Raw genomic sequence first — 20,761 nt, 5'->3', positions numbered from 1 at the left:
TTCCCATTGATTCCAATTGATTCCAATTTTGGTTGGGCTTCTTGATGTCATTCTCAGTTGAATGCAACCTTGATGTCGAGTTGTCACACTCACCTCACCGCTGAAATTCAACTCTTTTGAACCGAGGTTGTAATGAGGTTAGGAGCTAGGTAGCCTTGGTGGAACCTAAACTGGGCATTTATTGAGCAGATTGTTGCTAAACAGGTGCTGCTTGATACCACTGTTGATGACACCTTACATCACTCTCAATTATGAGAGTAGACTGATGGGCTGCAACTGGCAAGGTTGGATTTGACCTGCTTTTTTGTGTACAGGTCATACCTGGACAATTTTCCACATTTGTCGGGTAGTAGCCGGAGTTGTAGTTGTACTGGATAACTTGGCTAGGGAAGCAGCAAGTTCCAGAGCACAGGTCTGCAACACTGTTGCCAGAATATTGTCAGGGCCCATAGTCTTTGCAGTATCCAGTGCCTCCAACTGTTTCTTGATATCATGTGGAATGAATCGAATTGGCTAAAGACTGGTATCTATGATGCTGAGGACCACTGGAGGAGGCCACCATGGATCATCCATGCAGCACTTCTTGCTGAAGATTTTGTTATGAATGCTTTAGCCTTATCTTTGGGCACTGATGCACTGGGTTCTGCCATCATTGAGGATGTGGATATTTATGAGCTCCTCCTCCAGTGAGGAGTTCAGTTGTCCACCACCATTCACAGCAAGATTTGGCAGGTCTACAGAACTTAGATCTTACCTGTTAGTAGGGGGATTGTCTATCACTTATGTTGTTTGGCATGCAAGTAGTCCTGTTTGCTGGCTTCACCAGATTGACCTTTTTTTATTCGATATGTGTGGTGTTGCTCCTACCATGCCCTCTGTGCTCTCCATTGAACCAGGATTTAGCCCCTGGCTTGATGGCAATGGTTGAGTGGGGGATATGCTACACCATAAAGTTCAAATTGTGCTGAAGTACAATTCTGCTGCTGTTCTTTGCCACAACACCTCATGGATGCCCAGTCTAAAGTTGCTAGACCTGTTTGTCCCATTTAGTATGGTGATTGTGCCACACAATACGATGGAGGGTATTTTCATTGTGAAAATGGGACTTCATCTCTGCAAGGATTGTACGCTGGTTACTTTTAGCGATACTGTCATGGATAGGTGCATCTGCATCAGGCGAATTGATGAGGAAGGGTCAAGAATGTTTTTCTGTCTTGTTGATTCCTTCAATATCTACAGCAGTGTGGCAGCTATGTCCTTTAGGACCTGACCAGCTCGATCAGTAGTTCTGCTGCTGTGCCCCTCTTGGTGGTGGAGTTTGAAGGCCCCCATCCAGAGTATAGTTTGCACCCTTGCACTCTCTGAGCAACACTTGGAAGAAGTACCGTGTGGAAGAGTACTGTTTCATCAGCTATGGGAAGATGGTACATGGTAATCAGTAGGTTTCCTTGCCCATATTTAACCTGATGCCATGATATTTCATGTGGACCGGACTTGATATCAAGGCCTTCATGGCAACTCCCTCCTAACTGTGCTGCCACCACTCCTAGGTCAAGAGTTCCATTTTTCTGCCTATTGCACTATTTTATAATGTTTTATAAAAACTATTATCACAGCACTGAATGGAGTGCACTCACTGCCAGTATAGAGATAGGAATGACATGATCAGCAGCAGCAATGTGGCTGTATCAAAGAACTGGAGCAGTAAAATGAGTGTTTTTGAAACATTTTAAATGAATTCCATTCCTGGGAATGTGATTTGGTCATTGTTGCACTCCAAGTACTTGGCAACGCTGCTACTAATCCTTCTCTGCCTCCTCCTCCTCTGCCTCCTCCTTCCTTCCTTCCTTGCTGCCTTACTGCTCACCATCTCAGAGAGCAAGGTGGCAAGTGAGGCAGTGGGGGAATCGGGAGCAGATTCCCCAGGTGGGTTGCAAGTGAGATGGCAATGAGAATTGAGGACTCAAATGTGATGCGGGTGAGTTTTGGGTGGAAGTGGCCAAAAGAAGTGGTAAGTGAGGCAGCCAAGCAGCATGGAGAGTGGGAGGTTTAAGCATAGAGAGCTTCAGCAGAGCAAAGCTGGTGAGAATTCCTTGGGCATCAGTGGAATTACAAACATGCATGTGCATGTGGATGGAGTCAGCTCCCACTTCTGTCTCTCAGCAAGTATTGATGTCAGCAGTGCCAACCTCCTCTGCAAGTGTGGTGTCAGGAGATGCTCAATTTTGTCAGTGTTGTGTGCAGTAACACTTTTTAATGTGAATAATTTCCTCTGATGTGCTTTGTTTAATTATAAAGCTTTTAACATTTTTTTTGATGCATAAAATTATTTTTAATTTCAGGTGTACTTGGCAGTGGTGATGGAATAGCGCCTCCACAGAAAATACTGTTCCCTGCAGAAAAAATCTCCCTGAAATGGCAACAACTGCACAAAATAGGAGCTGGCCTCCAAAATCTGGGCAACACCTGCTTCTTAAACTCTGCACTGCAGTGTTTGACTTACACGCCACCTCTTGCAAACTACATGCTTTCCCGGGAGCATTCTAGAACATGTATGTACATGAGAATCTTTCTGTATTGAGTTTGATTGCTGCTTCACCTTTTGTCTCCCCATATCATATATTATATCCATTTAAAATATTTGGAAAACACTCATTTTACTGCTCCAGTTCTTTGATGCGCCACATTGTTGCTGCTGATCATGTCATTCCCGTCTCTATATTGGCAGCAAGTGCACCCCATTCAGGGCTGTAATAATAGCTTTTACAAAATATTATCATGATGTGGGGAGACAAAAGGTGAAGGAGAGGGTGAGTTACCAATTTCCAGAGTTGTTGAATGATGTGAATCAGCCTTTGAATCTAGAGTTTTCACTTCCTAAATTTGTCATTTTTGTAATGAGTTGAGGGCCTCGCTGGCCAATCCCAGAGGCAATTAAGAGTCAACCACATTGCTGTGGGTCTGGAGTTAGATATAGGCCAGACCACTTGAGGATGGCAATTTTCTTCTCTAATGGACATTAGTGAACCAGATGTATTTTTCTGACAATCAACAATGCTTTCATGATCATCAGACTCTTAATTTCATTTTATTAAATTCAGATGCCACCATCTGCCACGGCAGGGTTGGAACTCCGATCCGCAGAACAGTTTCTCTCTCTCTTTCGCGCGCGCTCTCTCTCTCTTTCGCGCGCGCTCTCTCTCTCTTTCGCGCGCGCTCTCTCTCTCTTTCGCGCGCGCTCTCTCTCTCTTTCGCGCGCGCTCTCTCTCTCTTTCGCGCGCGCTCTCTCTCTCTTTCGCGCGCGCTCTCTCTCTTTCGCGCGCGCTCTCTCTCTCTTTCGCGTGCGCTCTCTCTCTCTTTCGCGCGCGCTCTCTCTCTTTCGCGCGCGCTCTCTCTTTCGCGCGCGCTCTCTCTTTCGCGCGCGCTCTCTCTTTCGCGCGCGCTCTCTCTTTCGCGCGCGCTCTCTCTTTCGCGCGCGCTCTCTCTTTCGCGCGCGCTCTCTCTTTCGCGCGCGCTCTCTCTTTCGCGCGCGCTCTCTCTTTCGCGCGCGCTCTCTCTTTCGCGCGCTCTCTCGCGCGCGCTCTCTCTCTCTCTGGCGCGCGCGCTCTCTCTCTCTCTCGCGCGCGCTCTCTCTCTCATTCGCGCGCGCTCTCTCTCTCATTCGCGCGCGCTCTCTCTCTCATTCGCGCGCGCTCTCTCTCTCATTCGCGCGCGCTCTCTCTCTCATTCGCGCGCGCTCTCTCTCTCATTCGCGCGCGCTCTCTCTCTCATTCGCGCGCGCTCTCTCTCTCATTCGCGCGCGCTCTCTCTCTCATTCGCGCGCGCTCTCTCTCTCATTCGCGCGCGCTCTCTCTCTCATTCGCGCGCGCGCTCTCTCTCATTCGCGCGCTCTCTCTCTCATTCGCGCGCGCTCTCTCATTCGCGCGCTCTGTCTCTCTCATTCGCGCGCGCTCTCTCTCTCATTCGCGCGCTCTCTCTCTCATTCGCGCGCGCTCTCTCTCATTCGCGCGCGCTCTCTCTCATTCGCGCGCTCTCTCTCTCATTCGCGCGCTCTCTCTCATTCGCGCGCTCTCTCTCATTCGCGCGCTCTCTCTCATTCGCGCGCTCTCTCTCACTCGCGCGCTCTCTCTCATTCGCGCGCGCTCTCTCTCATTCGCGCGCGCTCTCTCTCTCATTCGCGCGCGCTCTCTCTCTCATTCGCGCGCGCTCTCTCTCTCATTCGCGCGCTCTCTCTCTCATTCGCGCGCTCTCTCTCTCATTCGCGCGCTCTCTCTCTCATTCGCGCGCGCTCTCTCTCATTCGCGCGCTCTCTCTCTCATTCGCGCGCGCACTCTCTCATTCGCGCGCGCTCTCTCTCATTCGCGCGCGCTCTCTCTCATTCGCGCGCGCTCTCTCTCATTCGCGCGCTCTCTCTCTCATTCGCGCGCTCTCTCTCTCTCATTCGCGCGCTCTCTCTCTCTCATTCGGGCGCTCTCTCTCTCTCATTCGCGCTCTCTCTCTCATTCGCGCGCTCTCTCATTCGCGCGCTCTCTCTCTCATTCGCGCGCTCTCTCTCTCATTCGCGCGCTCTCTCTCTCATTCGCGCGCGCTCTCTCTCATTCGCGCGCTCTCTCTCTCTCATTCGCGCGCGCTCTCTCTCTCATTCGCGCGCTCTCTCTCATTCGCGCGCGCTCTCTCTCATTCGCGCGCCCTCTCTCTCATTCGCGCGCTCTCTCTCTCATTCGCGCGCTCTCTCTCTCATTCGCGCGCTCTCTCTCTCATTCGCGCGCGCTCTCTCTCTCATTCGCGCGCGCTCTCTCTCTCATTCGCGCGCGCTCTCTCTCTCATTCGCGCGCGCTCTCTCTCTCATTCGCGCGCGCTCTCTCTCTCATTCGCGCGCTCTCTCTCTCATTCGCGCGCTCTCTCTCTCATTCGCGCGCTCTCTCTCATTCGCGCGCTCTCTCTCATTCGCGCGCGCTCTCTCTCATTCGCGCGCGCTCTCTCTCATTCGCGCGCGCTCTCTCTCATTCGCGCGCGCTCTCTCTCATTCGCGCGCGCTCTCTCTCATTCGCGCGCGCTCTCTCTCTCTTTCGCGCCCGCTCTCTCTCTCTTTCGCGCGCGCTCCCTCTCTCTTTCGCGCGCGCTCTCTCTCTCTTTCGCGCGCTCTCTCTCATTCGCACGCGCTCTCTCATTCGCGCGCTCTCTCTCTCTCATTCGCGCGCGCTCTCTCATTCGCGCGCGCTCTCTCATTCGCGCGCGCTCTCTCATTCGCGCGCGCTCTCTCATTCGCGCGCGCTCTCTCATTCGCGCGCTCTCTCTCATTCGCGCTCTCTCTCTCATTCGCGCGCGCTCTCATTCGCGCGCGCTCTCTCTCTCATTCGCGCGCTCTCTCTCTCATTCGCGCGCTCTCTCTCTCATTCGCGCGCTCTCTCTCTCATTCGCGCGCTCTCTCTCTCATTCGCGCGCTCTCTCTCTCATTCGCGCGCTCTCTCTCTCATTCGCGCGCTCTCTCTCATTCGCGCGCGCTCTCTCTCTCATTCGCGCGCGCTCTCTCTCTCATTCGCGCGCGCTCTCTCTCTCATTCGCGCGCGCTCTCTCTCTCATTCGGGCGCTCTCTCTCTCTCATTCGCGCGCCCTCTCTCATTCGCGCGCGCTCTCTCTCTCATTCGGGCGCTCTCTCTCTCTCATTCGCGCGCCCTCTCTCATTCGCGCGCGCTCTCTCTCTCATTCGGGCGCTCTCTCTCTCTCATTCGTGCGCCCTCTCTCATTCGCGCGCGCTCTCTCTCTCATTCGCGCGCGCTCTCTCTCTCATTCGCGCGCGCTCTCTCTCTCATTCGCGCGCGCTCTCTCTCTCATTCGCGCGCGCTCTCTCTCTCATTCGCGCGCGCTCTCTCTCTCATTCGCGCGCGCTCTCTCTCTCATTCGCGCGCGCTCTCTCTCTCTCTCATTCGCGCGCGCTCTCTCTCTCTCATTCGCGCGCGCTCTCTCTCTCATTCGCGCGCGCTCTCTCTCTCTCTCATTCGCGCGCGCTCTCTCTCTCTCATTCGCGCGCGCTCTCTCTCTCTCATTCGCGCGCTCTCTCTCTCTCATTCGCGCGCGCTCTCTCTCTCTCATTCGCGTGCGCTCTCTCTCTCTCATTCGCGCGCGCTCTCTCTCTCATTCGCGCGCGCTCTCTCTCTCATTCGCGCGCGCTCTCTCTCTCATTCGCGCGCGCGCTCTCTCTCTCATTCGCGCGCGCTCTCTCTCTCATTCGCGCGCGCTCTCTCTCTCATTCGCGCGCGCTCTCTCTCTCATTCGCGCGCTCCCTCTCTCATTCGCGCGCTCTCTCTCTCTCATTCGCGCGCGCTCTCTCTCTCATTCGCGCGCTCTCTCATTCGCGCGCTCCCTCTCTCATTCGCGCGCTCTCTCTCTCATTCGCGCGCTCTCTCTCATTCGCGCGCGCTCTCTCATTCGCGCGCTCTGTCTGTCTCATTCGCGCGCTCTCTCTCTCTCTCATTCGCGCGCCCTCTCTCATTCGCGCGCTCTCTCTCTCATTCGCGCGCGCGCTCTCTCATTCGCGCGCGCTCTCTCATTCGCGCGCGCTCTCTCATTCGCGCGCTCTCTCTCATTCGCGCGCGCTCTCTCATTCGCGCGCGCTCTCTCTCTCTCATTCGCGCGCGCTCTCTCTCTCATTCGCGCGCGCTCTCTCTCTCATTCGCGCGCGCTCTCTCTCTCATTCGGGCGCTCTCTCTCTCTCATTCGCGCGCCCTCTCTCATTCGCGCGCGCTCTCTCTCTCATTCGGGCGCTCTCTCTCTCTCATTCGCGCGCCCTCTCTCATTCGCGCGCGCTCTCTCTCTCATTCGGGCGCTCTCTCTCTCTCATTCGTGCGCCCTCTCTCATTCGCGCGCGCTCTCTCTCTCATTCGCGCGCGCTCTCTCTCTCATTCGCGCGCGCTCTCTCTCTCATTCGCGCGCGCTCTCTCTCTCATTCGCGCGCGCTCTCTCTCATTCGCGCGCGCTCTCTCTCTCATTCGCGCGCGCTCTCTCTCTCATTCGCGCGCGCTCTCTCTCTCTCTCATTCGCGCGCGCTCTCTCTCTCATTCGCGCGCGCTCTCTCTCTCTCATTCGCGCGCTCTCTCTCTCTCATTCGCGCGCGCTCTCTCTCTCTCATTCGCGCGCGCTCTCTCTCTCTCATTCGCGCGCGCTCTCTCTCTCATTCGCGCGCGCTCTCTCTCTCATTCGCGCGCGCTCTCTCTCTCATTCGCGCGCGCTCTCTCTCTCATTCGCGCGCTCCCTCTCTCATTCGCGCGCTCTCTCTCTCTCATTCGCGCGCGCTCTCTCTCATTCGCGCGCTCTCTCATTCGCGCGCTCCCTCTCTCATTCGCGCGCTCTCTCTCTCATTCGCGCGCTCTCTCTCATTCGCGCGCTCTCTCTCATTCGCGCGCGCTCTCTCATTCGCGCGCTCTGTCTGTCTCATTCGCGCGCTCTCTCTCTCTCTCATTCGCGCGCCCTCTCTCATTCGCGCGCTCTCTCTCTCATTCGCGCACTCGCTCTCTCATTCGCGCGCGCTCTCTCATTCGCGCGCGCTCTCTCATTCGCGCGCGCTCTCTCATTCGCGCGCGCTCTCTCATTCGCGCGCGCTCTCTCATTCGCGCGCGCTCTCTCATTCGCGCGCTCTCTCATTCGCGCGCGCTCTCTCATTCGCGCGCGCTCTCTCATTCGCGCGCGCTCTCTCTCTCTCATTCGCGCGCGCTCTCTCTCTCATTCGCGCGCGCTCTCTCTCTCATTCGCGCGCTCTCTCATTCGCGCGCTCTCTCTCATTCGCGCGCTCTCTCTCTCATTCGCGCGCTCTCTCTCATTCGCGCGCGCTCTCTCATTCGCGCGCTCTGTCTCTCATTCGCGCGCCCTCTCTCATTCGCGCGCTCTCTCTCTCATTCGCGCACTCGCTCTCTCATTCGCGCGCGCTCTCTCATTCGCGCACTCGCTCTCTCATTCGCGCGCTCTCTCTCATTCGCGCGCTCTCTCTCATTCGCGCGCTCTCTCTCATTCGCGCGCGCTCTCTCATTCGCGCGCTCTCTCTCTCATTCGCGCGCGCTCTCTCTCATTCGCGCGCGCTCTCTCTCATTCGCGCGCTCTCTCTCTCATTCGCGTGCTCTCTCTCTCATTCGCGCGCGCTCTCTCTCTCATTCGCGCGCGCTCTCTCTCTCATTCGCGCGCGCTCTCTCTCTCATTCGCGCGCTCTCTCTCTCATTCGCGCGCGCTCTCTCGTTCTCGCGCGCCCGCTCTCTCGTTCTCGCGCGCCCGCTCTCTCGTTCGCGCGCGCCCGCTCTCTCGTTCGCGCGCGCCCGCTCTCTCGTTCGCGCGCGCCCGCTCTCTCGTTCGCGCGCGCCCGCTCTCTCGTTCGCGCGCGCCCGCTCTCTCGTTCGCGCGCGCCCGCTCTCTCGTTCGCGCGCGCCCGCTCTCTCGTTCGCGCGCGCCCGCTCTCTCGTTCGCGCGCGCCCGCTCTCTCGTTCGCGCGCGCCCGCTCTCTCGTTCGCGCGCTCTGTCTCTCTCATTCGCGCGCTCTGTCTCTCTCATTCGCGCGCTCTGTCTCTCTCTCATTCGCGCGCCCTCTCTCATTCGCGCGCGCTCTCTCTCTCATTCGCGCGCTCTCTCTCTCTCATTCGCGCGCGCTCTCTCTCTCATTCGCGCGCGCTCTCTCTCTCATTCGCGCGCGCTCTCTCTCTCATTCGCGCGCGCTCTCTCTCTCATTCGCGCGCGCTCTCTCTCTCATTCGCGCGCGCTCTCTCCCTCATTCGCGCGCGCCCTCTCTCCCATTCGCGCGCGCTCTCTCTCTCATTCGTGCGCTCTCTCATTCGCGCGCTCTCTCTCATTCGCGCGCTCTCTCATTCGCGCGCTCTCTCATTCGCGCGCGCTCTCTCATTCGCGCGCTCTGTCTCTCTCATTCGCGCGCGCTCTCTCTCTCATTCGCGCGCTCTCTCTCATTCGCGCGCGCTCTCTCTCATTCGCGTGCTCTCTCTCTCATTCGCGCGCTCTCTCTCTCATTCGCGCGCTCTCTCTCATTCGCGCGCTCTCTCTCACTCGCGCGCTCTCTCTCATTCGCGCGCTCTCTCTCTCATTCGCGCGCGCTCTCTCTCATTCGCACGCTCTCTCTCTCATTCGCGCGCTCTCTCTCTCTCATTCGGGCGCTCTCTCTCTCTCATTCGCGCTCTCTCTCTCATTCGCGCGCTCTCTCATTCGCGCGCTCTCTCTCTCATTCGCGCGCTCTCTCTCTCATTCGCGCGCGCTCTCTCTCATTCGCGCGCTCTCTCTCTCTCATTCGCGCGCGCTCTCTCTCTCTCATTCGCGCGCTCTCTCTCATTCGCGCGCTCTCTCTCTCATTCGCGCGCTCTCTCTCTCATTCGCGCGCGCTCTCTCTCTCATTCGCGCGCTCTCTCTCTCATTCGCGCGCTCTCTCTCTCATTCGCGCGCTCTCTCTCTCATTCGCGCGCTCTCTCTCTCATTCGCGCGCTCTCTCTCATTCGCGCGCTCTCTCATTCGCGCGCGCTCTCTCTCATTCGCGCGCGCTCTCTCTCTCTTTCGCGCCCGCTCTCTCTCTCTTTCGCGCGCGCTCTCTCTCTCTTTCGCGCGCGCTCTCTCTTTCGCGCGCGCTCTCTCTCTCATTCGCGCGCTCTCTCTCATTCGCACGCGCTCTCTCATTCGCGCGCTCTGTCTCTCTCTTTCACGCGCTCTCTCTCTCTCTCATTCGCGCGCCCTCTCTCATTCGCGCGCGCTCTCTCATTCGCGCGCTCTCTCTCATTCGCGCGCTCTCTCTCATTCGCGCGCGCTCTCTCTCATTCGCGCGCGCTCTCTCTCTCATTCGCGCGCGCTCTCTCTCTCATTCGCGCGCTCTCTCTCTCATTCGCGCGCTCTCTCTCTCATTCGCGCGCTCTCTCTCTCATTCGCGCGCTCTCTCTCTCATTCGCGCGCTCTCTCTCTCATTCGCGCGCGCTCTCTCTCTCATTCGCGCGCTCTCTCTCTCATTCGCGCGCTCTCTCTCTCATTCGCGCGCTCTCTCTCTCATTCGCGCGCTCTCTCTCTCATTCGCGCGCGCTCTCTCTCTCATTCGCGCGCGCTCTCTCTCTCATTCGCGCGCGCTCTCTCTCATTCGCGCGCCCTCTCTCTCTCATTCGCGCGCGCTCTCTCTCTCATTCGCGCGCGCTCTCTCTCTCATTCGCGCGCGCTCTCTCTCTCATTCGCGCGCGCTCTCTCTCTCATTCGCGCGCGCTCTCTCTCTCATTCGCGCGCGCTCTCTCTCTCATTCGCGCGCGCTCTCTCTCTCATTCGCGCGCGCTCTCTCTCTCATTCGCGCGCGCTCTCTCTCTCATTCGCGCGCGCTCTCTCATTCGCGCGCTCTGTCTCTCTCATTCGCGCGCTCTGTCTCTCTCATTCGCGCGCTCTCTCTCTCTCTCATTCGCGCGCTCTCTCTCTCATTCGCGCGCTCTCTCTCTCATTCGCGCGCTCTCTCTCTCATTCGCGCGCGCTCTCTCTCTCATTCGCGCGCGCTCTCTCTCTCATTCGCGCGCGCTCTCTCTCTCATTCGCGCGCGCTCTCTCTCTCATTCGCGCGCTCTCTCTCTCATTCGCGCGCGCTCTCTCTCATTCGCGCGCTCTCTCTCTCATTCGCGCGCTCTCTCTCTCATTCGCGCGCTCTCTCATTCGCGCGCTCTCTCTCTCATTCGCGCGCTCTCTCTCTCATTCGCGCGCTCTCATTCGCGCGCGCTCTCTCATTCGCGCGCTCTGTCTCTCTCATTCGCGCGCTCTCTCTCTCTCTCATTCGCGCGCCCTCTCTCATTCGCGCGCTCTCTCTCTCATTCGCGCACTCGCTCTCATTCGCGCGCGCTCTCTCATTCGCGCACTCGCTCTCTCATTCGCGCGCGCTCTCTCATTCGCGCGCGCTCTCATTCGCGCGCTCTCTCTCATTCGCGCGCTCTCTCTCATTCGCGCGCTCTCTCTCATTCGCGCGCGCTCTCTCATTCGCGCGCGCTCTCTCATTCGCGCGCGCTCTCTCATTCGCGCGCGCTCTCTCATTCGCGCGCGCTCTCTCATTCGCGCGCGCTCTCTCATTCGCGCGCTCTCTCTCATTCGCGCGCTCTCTCTCATTCGCGCGCGCTCTCTCATTCGCGCGCTCTGTCTCTCTCATTCGCGCGCTCTCTCTCTCTCTCATTCGCGCGCTCTCTCTCTCATTCGCGCGCTCTCTCTCTCATTCGCGCGCTCTCTCTCTCATTCGCGCGCTCTCTCTCTCATTCGCGCGCGCTCTCTCTCTCATTCGCGCGCGCTCTCTCTCTCATTCGCGCGCGCTCTTTCTCTCATTCGCGCGCGCTCTCTCTCATTCGCGCGCTCTCTCTCTCATTCGCGCGCGCTCTCTCTCTCATTCGCGCGCTCTCTCATTCGCGCGCTCTCTCTCATTCGCGCGCTCTCTCTCTCATTCGCGCGCGCTCTCTCTCATTCGCGCGCTCTCTCATTCGCGCGCTCTCTCTCTCATTCGCGCGCTCTCTCTCTCATTCGCGCGCTCTCATTCGCGCGCGCTCTCTCATTCGCGCGCTCTGTCTCTCTCATTCGCGCGCTCTCTCTCTCTCTCATTCGCGCGCCCTCTCTCATTCGCGCGCTCTCTCTCTCATTCGCGCACTCGCTCTCTCATTCGCGCGCGCTCTCTCATTCGCGCACTCGCTCTCTCATTCGCGCACTCGCTCTCTCATTCGCGCGCGCTCTCTCATTCGCGCGCGCTCTCTCATTCGCGCGCTCTCTCTCATTCGCGCGCTCTCTCTCATTCGCGCGCTCTCTCTCATTCGCGCGCGCTCTCTCATTCGCGCGCGCTCTCTCATTCGCGCGCTCTCTCTCATTCGCGCGCGCTCTCTCATTCGCGCGCTCTCTCTCATTCGCGCGCGCTCTCTCATTCGCGCGCTCTGTCTCTCTCATTCGCGCGCTCTCTCTCTCTCTCATTCGCGCGCTCTCTCTCTCATTCGCGCGCTCTCTCTCTCATTCGCGCGCTCTCTCTCTCATTCGCGCGCGCTCTCTCTCTCATTCGCGCGCGCTCTCTCTCTCATTCGCGCGCGCTCTCTCTCTCATTCGCGCGCGCTCTCTCTCATTCGCGCGCTCTCTCTCTCATTCGCGCGCTCTCTCTCTCATTCGCGCGCTCTCTCTCATTCGCGCGCTCTCTCTCTCATTCGCGCGCGCTCTCTCTCATTCGCGCGCTCTCTCTCTCATTCGCGCGCTCTCTCTCATTCGCGCGCTCTCTCTCTCATTCGCGCGCGCTCTCTCTCTCATTCGCGCGCTCTCTCATTCGCGCGCTCTCTCTCTCATTCGCGCGCTCTCTCTCTCATTCGCGCGCTCTCTCTCTCATTCGCGCGCGCTCTCTCATTCGCGCGCTCTGTCTCTCTCATTCGCGCGCTCTCTCTCTCTCTCATTCGCGCGCCCTCTCTCATTCGCGCGCTCTCTCTCTCATTCGCGCACTCGCTCTCTCATTCGCGCGCGCTCTCTCATGCGCGCACTCGCTCTCTCATTCGCGCGCGCTCTCTCATTCGCGCGCGCTCTCTCATTCGCGCGCGCTCTCTCATTCGCGCGCTCTCTCTCATTCGCGCGCTCTCTCTCATTCGCGCGCTCTCTCTCATTCGCGCGCGCTCTCTCATTCGTGCGCGCTCTCTCATTCGCGCGCGCTCTCTCATTCGCGCGCTCTCTCTCTCATTCGCGCGCTCTCTCTCATTCGCGCGCTCTCTCTCATTCGCGCGCTCTCTCTCACTCGCGCGCTCTCTCTCATTCGCGCGCTCTCTCTCACATTCGCGCGCTCTCTCTCTCATTCGCGCGCGCTCTCTCTCATTCGCGCGCGCTCTCTCTCATTCGCGCGCTCTCTCTCTCATTCGCGCGCTCTCTCTCTCTCATTCGGGCGCTCTCTCTCTCTCATTCGCGCTCTCTCTCTCATTCGCGCGCTCTCTCATTCGCGCGCTCTCTCTCTCATTCGCGCGCTCTCTCTCTCATTCGCGCGCGCTCTCTCTCATTCGCGCGCTCTCTCTCTCTCATTCGCGCGCGCTCTCTCTCTCTCATTCGCGCGCTCTCTCTCATTCGCGCGCCCTCTCTCTCATTCGCGCGCTCTCTCTCTCATTCGCGCGCTCTCTCTCTCATTCGCGCGCTCTCTCTCTCATTCGCGCGCTCTCTCTCTCATTCGCGCGCGCTCTCTCTCTCATTCGCGCGCGCTCTCTCTCTCATTCGCGCGCTCTCTCTCTCATTCGCGCGCTCTCTCTCTCATTCGCGCGCTCTCTCTCTCATTCGCGCGCTCTCTCTCTCATTCGCGCGCTCTCTCTCATTCGCGCGCTCTCTCATTCGCGCGCGCTCTCTCTCATTCGCGCGCGCTCTCTCTCTCTTTCGCGCCCGCTCTCTCTCTCTTTCGCGCGCGCTCTCTCTCTCTTTCGCGCGCGCTCTCTCTTTCGCGCGCGCTCTCTCTCTCATTCGCGCGCTCTCTCTCATTCGCACGCGCTCTCTCATTCGCGCGCTCTGTCTCTCTCTTTCACGCGCTCTCTCTCTCTCTCATTCGCGCGCGCTCTCTCATTCGCGCGCGCTCTCTCATTCGCGCGCGCTCTCTCATTCGCGCGCTCTCTCTCATTCGCGCGCTCTCTCTCATTCGCGCGCGCTCTCTCTCATTCGCGCGCGCTCTCTCTCTCATTCGCGCGCGCTCTCTCTCTCATTCGCGCGCTCTCTCTCTCATTCGCGCGCTCTCTCTCTCATTCGCGCGCTCTCTCTCTCATTCGCGCGCTCTCTCTCTCATTCGCGCGCGCTCTCTCTCTCATTCGCGCGCTCTCTCTCATTCGCGCGCTCTCTCTCTCATTCGCGCGCTCTCTCTCTCATTCGCGCGCTCTCTCTCTCATTCGCGCGCGCTCTCTCTCTCATTCGCGCGCGCTCTCTCTCTCATTCGCGCGCGCTCTCTCTCTCATTCGCGCGCGCTCTCTCTCATTCGCGCGCCCTCTCTCTCTCATTCGCGCGCCCTCTCTCTCTCATTCGCGCGCGCTCTCTCTCTCTCATTCGCGCGCGCTCTCTCTCTCATTCGCGCGCGCTCTCTCTCTCATTCGCGCGCGCTCTCTCTCATTCGCGCGCGCTCTCTCTCTCATTCGCGCGCGCTCTCTCTCTCATTCGCGCGCGCTCTCTCTCTCATTCGCGCGCGCTCTCTCTCTCATTCGCGCGCGCTCTCTCTCTCATTCGCGCGCGCTCTCTCTCTCATTCGCGCGCTCTCTCATTCGCGCGCTCTCTCTCTCATTCGCGCGCGCTCTCTCTCTCTCATTCGCGCGCTCTCTCTCTCTCTCATTCGCGCGCGCTCTCTCTCTCATTCGCGCGCGCTCTCTCTCTCATTCGCGCGCGCTCTCTCTCTCATTCGCGCGCTATCTCTCTCTCATTCGCGCGCGCTCTCTCTCTCATTCGCGCGCGCTCTCTCTCTCATTCGCGCGCGCTCTCTCTCTCATTCGCGCGCGCTCTCTCTCTCATTCGCGCGCGCTCTCTCATTCGCGCGCTCTGTCTCTCTCATTCGCGCGCTCTGTCTCTCTCATTCGCGCGCTCTGTCTCTCTCATTCGCGCGCTCTCTCTCTCTCTCATTCGCGCGCTCTCTCTCTCATTCGCGCGCTCTCTCTCTCATTCGCGCGCTCTCTCTCTCATTCGCGCGCTCTCTCTCTCATTCGCGCGCGCTCTCTCTCTCATTCGCGCGCGCTCTCTCTCTCATTCGCGCGCGCTCTCTCTCTCATTCGCGCGCGCTCTCTCTCTCATTCGCGCGCGCTCTCTCTCTCATTCGCGCGCTCTCTCTCTCATTCGCGCGCGCTCTCTCTCATTCGCGCGCTCTCTCTCTCATTCGCGCGCTCTCTCTCTCATTCGCGCGCTCTCTCATTCGCGCGCTCTCTCTCTCATTCGCGCGCTCTCTCTCTCATTCGCGCGCTCTCATTCGCGCGCAGCTCTCTCATTCGCGCGCTCTGTCTCTCTCATTCGCGCGCTCTCTCTCTCTCTCATTCGCGCGCCCTCTCTCATTCGCGCGCTCTCTCTCTCATTCGCGCACTCGCTCTCATTCGCGCGCGCTCTCTCATTCGCGCACTCGCTCTCTCATTCGCGCGCGCTCTCTCATTCGCGCGCGCTCTCATTCGCGCGCTCTCTCTCATTCGCGCGCTCTCTCTCATTCGCGCGCTCTCTCTCATTCGCGCGCGCTCTCTCATTCGCGCGCGCTCTCTCATTCGCGCGCGCTCTCTCATTCGCGCGCGCTCTCTCATTCGCGCGCGCTCTCTCATTCGCGCGCTCTCTCTCATTCGCGCGCTCTCTCTCATTCGCGCGCGCTCTCTCATTCGCGCGCTCTGTCTCTCTCATTCGCGCGCTCTCTCTCTCTCTCATTCGCGCGCTCTCTCTCTCATTCGCGCGCTCTCTCTCTCATTCGCGCGCTCTCTCTCTCATTCGCGCGCTCTCTCTCTCATTCGCGCGCGCTCTCTCTCTCATTCGCGCGCGCTCTCTCTCTCATTCGCGCGCGCTCTTTCTCTCATTCGCGCGCGCTCTCTCTCATTCGCGCGCTCTCTCTCTCATTCGCGCGCGCTCTCTCTCTCATTCGCGCGCTCTCTCTCATTCGCGCGCTCTCTCTCATTCGCGCGCTCTCTCTCTCATTCGCGCGCGCTCTCTCTCATTCGCGCGCTCTCTCATTCGCGCGCTCTCTCTCTCATTCGCGCGCTCTCTCTCTCATTCGCGCGCGCTCTCTCTCTCTCATTCGCGCGCGCTCTCTCTCTCTCATTCGCGCGCGCTCTCTCTCTCATTCGCGCGCGCTCTCTCTCTCATTCGCGCGCGCTCTCTCTCTCATTCGCGCGCGCTCTCTCTCTCATTCGCGCGCTCCCTCTCTCATTCGCGCGCTCTCTCTCTCTCATTCGCGCGCGCTCTCTCTCATTCGCGCGCTCTCTCATTCGCGCGCTCCCTCTCTCATTCGCGCGCTCTCTCTCTCATTCGCGCGCTCTCTCTCATTCGCGCGCGCTCTCTCATTCGCGCGCTCTGTCTGTCTCATTCGCGCGCTCTCTCTCTCTCTCATTCGCGCGCCCTCTCTCATTCGCGCGCTCTCTCTCTCATTCGCGCACTCGCTCTCTCATTCGCGCGCGCTCTCTCATTCGCGCGCGCTCTCTCATTCGCGCGCGCTCTCTCATTCGCGCGCGCTCTCTCATTCGCGCGCTCTCTCATTCGCGCGCTCTCTCTCATTCGCGCGCGCTCTCTCATTCGCGCGCGCTCTCTCTCTCTCATTCGCGCGCGCTCTCTCTCTCATTCGCGCGCGCTCTCTCTCTCATTCGCGCGCTCTCTCATTCGCGCGCTCTCTCTCATTCGCGCGCTCTCTCTCTCATTCGCGCGCTCATCTCTCATTCGCGCGCGCTCTCTCATTCGCGCGCTCTGTCTCTCATTCGCGCGCCCTCTCTCATTCGCGCGCTCTCTCTCTCATTCGCGCACTCGCTCTCTCATTCGCGCGCGCTCTCTCATTCGCGCACTCGCTCTCTCATTCGCGCGCTCTCTCTCATTCGCCGCGCTCTCTCTCATTCGCGCGCTCTCTCTCATTCGCGCGCGCTCTCTCATTCGCGCGCTCTCTCTCTAATTCGCGCGCGCTCTCTCTCATTCGCGCGCGCTCTCTCTCATTCGCGCGCTCTCTCTCTCATTCGCGTGCTCTCTCTCTCATTCGCGCGCGCTCTCTCTCTCATTCGCGCGCGCTCTCTCTCTCATTCGCGCGCGCTCTCTCTCTCATTCGCGCGCTCTCTCTCTCATTCGCGCGCGCTCTCTCGTTCTCGCGCGCCCGCTCTCTCGTTCGCGCGCGCCCGCTCTCTCGTTCGCGCGCGCCCGCTCTCTCGTTCGCGCGCGCGCCCGCTCTCTCGTTCGCGCGCGCCCGCTCTCTCGTTCGCGCGCGCCCGCTCTCTCGTTCGCGCGCGCCCGCTCTCTCGTTCGCGCGCGCACCGCTCTCTCGTTCGCGCGCGCCCGCTCTCTCGTTCGCGCGCTCTGTCTCTCTCATTCGCGCGCTCTGTCTCTCTCTCATTCGCGCGCCCTCTCTCATTCGCGCGCGCTCTCTCTCTCATTCGCGCGCTCTCTCTCTCATTCGCGCGCGCTCTCTCTCTCATTCGCGCGCGCTCTCTCTCTCATTCGCGCGCGCTCTCTCTCTCATTCGCGCGCGCTCTCTCTCTCATTCGCGCGCGCTCTCTCTCTCATTCGCGCGCGCTCTCTCTCTCATTCGCGCGCGCTCTCTCTCTCATTCGCGCGCGCTCTCTCTCTCATTCGCGCGCGCTCTCTCTCATTCGTGCGCTCTCTCATTCGCGCGCTCTCTCATTCGCGCGCTCTCTCATTCGCGCGCTCTCTCATTCGCGCGCGCTCTCTCATTCGCGCGCTCTGTCTCTCTCATTCGCGCGCGCTCTCTCTCTCATTCGCGCGCTCTCTCTCATTCGCGCGCGCTCTCTCTCATTCGCGCGCTCTCTCTCTCATTCGCGCGCTCTCTCTCATTCGCGCGCTCTCTCTCATTCGCGCGCTCTCTCTCACTCGCGCGCTCTCTCTCATTCGCGCGCTCTCTCTCTCATTCGCGCGCGCTCTCTCTCATTCGCACGCTCTCTCTCTCATTCGCGCGCTCTCTCTCTCTCATTCGGGCGCTCTCTCTCTCTCATTCGCGCTCTCTCTCTCATTCGCGCGCTCTCTCATTCGCGCGCTCTCTCTCTCATCCGCGCGCTCTCTCTCTCATTCGCGCGCGCTCTCTCTCATTCGCGCGCTCTCTCTCTCTCATTCGCGCGCGCTCTCTCTCTCTCATTCGCGCGCTCTCTCTCTCATTCGCGCGCCCTCTCTCTCATTCGCGCGCTCTCTCTCTCATTCGCGCGCTCTCTCTCTCATTCGCGCGCTCTCTCTCTCATTCGCGCGCTCTCTCTCTCATTCGCGCGCGCTCTCTCTCTCATTCGCGCGCGCTCTCTCTCTCATTCGCGCGCTCTCTCTCTCATTCGCGCGCTCTCTCTCTCATTCGCGCGCTCTCTCTCTCATTCGCGCGCTCTCTCTCTCATTCGCGCGCTCTCTCTCATTCGCGCGCTCTCTCATTCGCGCGCGCTCTCTCTCATTCGCGCGCGCTCTCTCTCTCTTTCGCGCCCGCTCTCTCTCTCTTTCGCGCGCGCTCTCTCTCTCTTTCGCGCGCGCTCTCTCTTTCGCGCGCGCTCTCTCTCTCATTCGCGCGCTCTCTCTCATTCGCACGCGCTCTCTCATTCGCGCGCTCTGTCTCTCTCTTTCACGCGCTCTCTCTCTCTCTCATTCGCGCGCCCTCTCTCATTCGCGCGCGCTCTCTCATTCGCGCGCGCTCTCTCATTCGCGCGCGCTCTCTCATTCGCGCGCTCTCTCTCATTCGCGCGCTCTCTCTCATTCGCGCGCGCTCTCTCTCATTCGCGCGCGCTCTCTCTCTCATTCGCGCGCTGCTCTCTCTCTCATTCGCGCGCTCTCTCTCTCATTCGCGCGCTCTCTCTCTCATTCGCGCGCTCTCTCTCTCATTCGCGCGCTCTCTCTCTCATTCGCGCTCTCTCTCTCATTCGCGCGCTCTCTCTCCATTCGCGCGCGCTCTCTCTCTCATTCGCGCGCTCTCTCTCTCATTCGCGCGCGCTCTCTCTCTCATTCGCGCGCGCTCTCTCTCTCATTCGCGCGCGCTCTCTCTCTCATTCGCTGCGCGCTCTCTCTCATTCGCGCGCAGCTCTCTCTCTCATTCGCGCGCGCTCTCTCTCTCATTCGCGCGCGCCTCTCTCTCTCATTCGCGCGCGGCTCTCTCTCTTCATTCGCGCGCGCTCTCTATTCGCGCGCGCTCTCTCTCTCATTCGCGCGCGCTCTCTCTCTCATTCGCGCGCGCTCTCTCTCTCATTCGCGCGCGCTCTCTCTCTCATTCGCGCGCGCTCTCTCATTCGCGCGCTCTGTCTCTCTCATTCGCGCGCTCTGTCTCTCTCATTCGCGCGCTCTCTCTCTCTCTCATTCGCGCGCTCTCTCTCTCATTCGCGCGCTCTCTCTCTCATTCGCGCGCTCTCTCTCTCATTCGCGCGCGCTCTCTCTCTCATTCGCGCGCGCTCTCTCTCTCATTCGCGCGCGCTCTCTCTCTCATTCGCGCGCGCTCTCTCTCTCATTCGCGCGCTCTCTCTCTCATTCGCGCGCGCTCTCTCTCATTCGCGCGCTCTCTCTCTCATTCGCGCGCTCTCTCTCTCATTCGCGCGCTCTCTCATTCGCGCGCTCTCTCTCTCATTCGCGCGCTCTCTCTCTCATTCGCGCGCTCTCATTCGCGCGCGCTCTCTCATTCGCGCGCTCTGTCTCTCTCATTCGCGCGCTCTCTCTCTCTCTCATTCGCGCGCCCTCTCTCATTCGCGCGCTCTCTCTCTCATTCGCGCACTCGCTCTCATTCGCGCGCGCTCTCTCATTCGCGCACTCGCTCTCTCATTCGCGCGCGCTCTCTCATTCGCGCGCGCTCTCATTCGCGCGCTCTCTCTCATTTCGCGCGCTCTCTCTCATTCGCGCGCTCTCTCTCATTCGCGCGCGCTCTCTCATTCGCGCGCGCTCTCTCATTCGCGCGCGCTCTCTCATTCGCGCGCGCTCTCTCATTCGCGCGCGCTCTCTCATTCGCGCGCTCTCTCTCATTCGCGCGCTCTCTCTCATTCGCGCGCGCTCTCTCATTCGCGCGCTCTGTCTCTCTCATTCGCGCGCTCTCTCTCTCTCTCATTCGCGCGCTCTCTCTCTCATTCGCGCGCTCTCTCTCTCATTCGCGCGCTCTCTCTCTCATTCGCGCGCTCTCTCTCTCATTCGCGCGCGCTCTCTCTCTCATTCGCGCGCGCTCTCTCTCTCATTCGCCGCGCGCTCTTTCTCTCATTCGCGCGCGCTCTCTCTCTCATTCGCGCGCGCTCTTTCTCTCATTCGCGCGCGCTCTCTCTCATTCGCGCGCTCTCTCTCTCATTCGCGCGCGCTCTCTCTCTCATTCGCGCGCTCTCTCTCATTCGCGCGCTCTCTCTCATTCGCGCGCTCTCTCTCTCATTCGCGCGCGCTCTCTCTCATTCGCGCGCTCTCTCATTCGCGCGCTCTCTCTCTCATTCGCGCGCTCTCTCTCTCATTCGCGCGCTCTCATTCGCGCGCGCTCTCTCATTCGCGCGCTCTGTCTCTCTCATTCGCGCGCTCTCTCTCTCTCTCATTCGCGCGCCCTCTCTCATTCGCGCGCTCTCTCTCTCATTCGCGCACTCGCTCTCTCATTCGCGCGCGCTCTCTCATTCGCGCGCGCGCTCTCTCATTCGCGCGCGCTCTCTCATTCGCGCGCTCTCTCTCATTCGCGCGCTCTCTCTCATTCGCGCGCTCTCTCTCATTCGCGCGCGCTCTCTCATTCGCGCGCGCTCTCTCATTCGCGCGCGCTCTCTCATTCGCGCGCGCTCTCTCATTCGCGCGCTCTCTCTCATTCGCGCGCGCTCTCTCATTCGCGCGCTCTGTCTCTCTCATTCGCGCGCTCTCTCTCTCTCTCATTCGCGCGCTCTCTCTCTCATTCGCGCGCTCTCTCTCTCATTCGCGCGCTCTCTCTCTCATTCGCGCGCGCTCTCTCTCTCATTCGCGCGCGCTCTCTCTCTCATTCGCGCGCGCTCTCTCTCTCATTCGCGCGCGCTCTCTCTCATTCGCGCGCTCTCTCTCTCATTCGCGCGCTCTCTCTCTCATTCGCGCGCTCTCTCTCATTCGCGCGCTCTCTCTCTCATTCGCGCGCGCTCTCTCTCATTCGCGCGCTCTCTCTCTCATTCGCGCGCTCTCTCTCATTCGCGCGC

General features: G+C 60.0%; 1 protein-coding gene across 4 annotated transcripts in view; it reads left to right on the top strand.

Moving 5' to 3' along the window:
• usp42 (ubiquitin specific peptidase 42) overlaps positions 1-20,761 on the top strand; it is a 187,495-nt gene that overhangs the window by 34,010 nt on the left and 132,724 nt on the right. For all 4 annotated transcript variants that reach the window (XR_015760581.1, XM_087997901.1, XM_087997900.1 and 1 more), the window contains exon 3: positions 2,343-2,552. Coding sequence is in view for 3 of the 4 variants with exons in the window: in XM_087997901.1 (XP_087854027.1) it covers positions 2,343-2,552 (210 nt within the window). In the remaining variant the exon portion in view is untranslated. The remainder of the gene's footprint in view (positions 1-2,342; positions 2,553-20,761) is intronic.

This window comes from Chiloscyllium plagiosum, unplaced genomic scaffold (genome assembly GCF_037043375.1).
Source record: "Chiloscyllium plagiosum isolate Xiang-an unplaced genomic scaffold, Cpla_swu_hap1 HiC_scaffold_20, whole genome shotgun sequence".
NCBI lineage: Eukaryota > Metazoa > Chordata > Chondrichthyes > Orectolobiformes > Hemiscylliidae > Chiloscyllium > Chiloscyllium plagiosum.
This window is presented reverse-complemented; position numbering and strand designations above follow the sequence as displayed.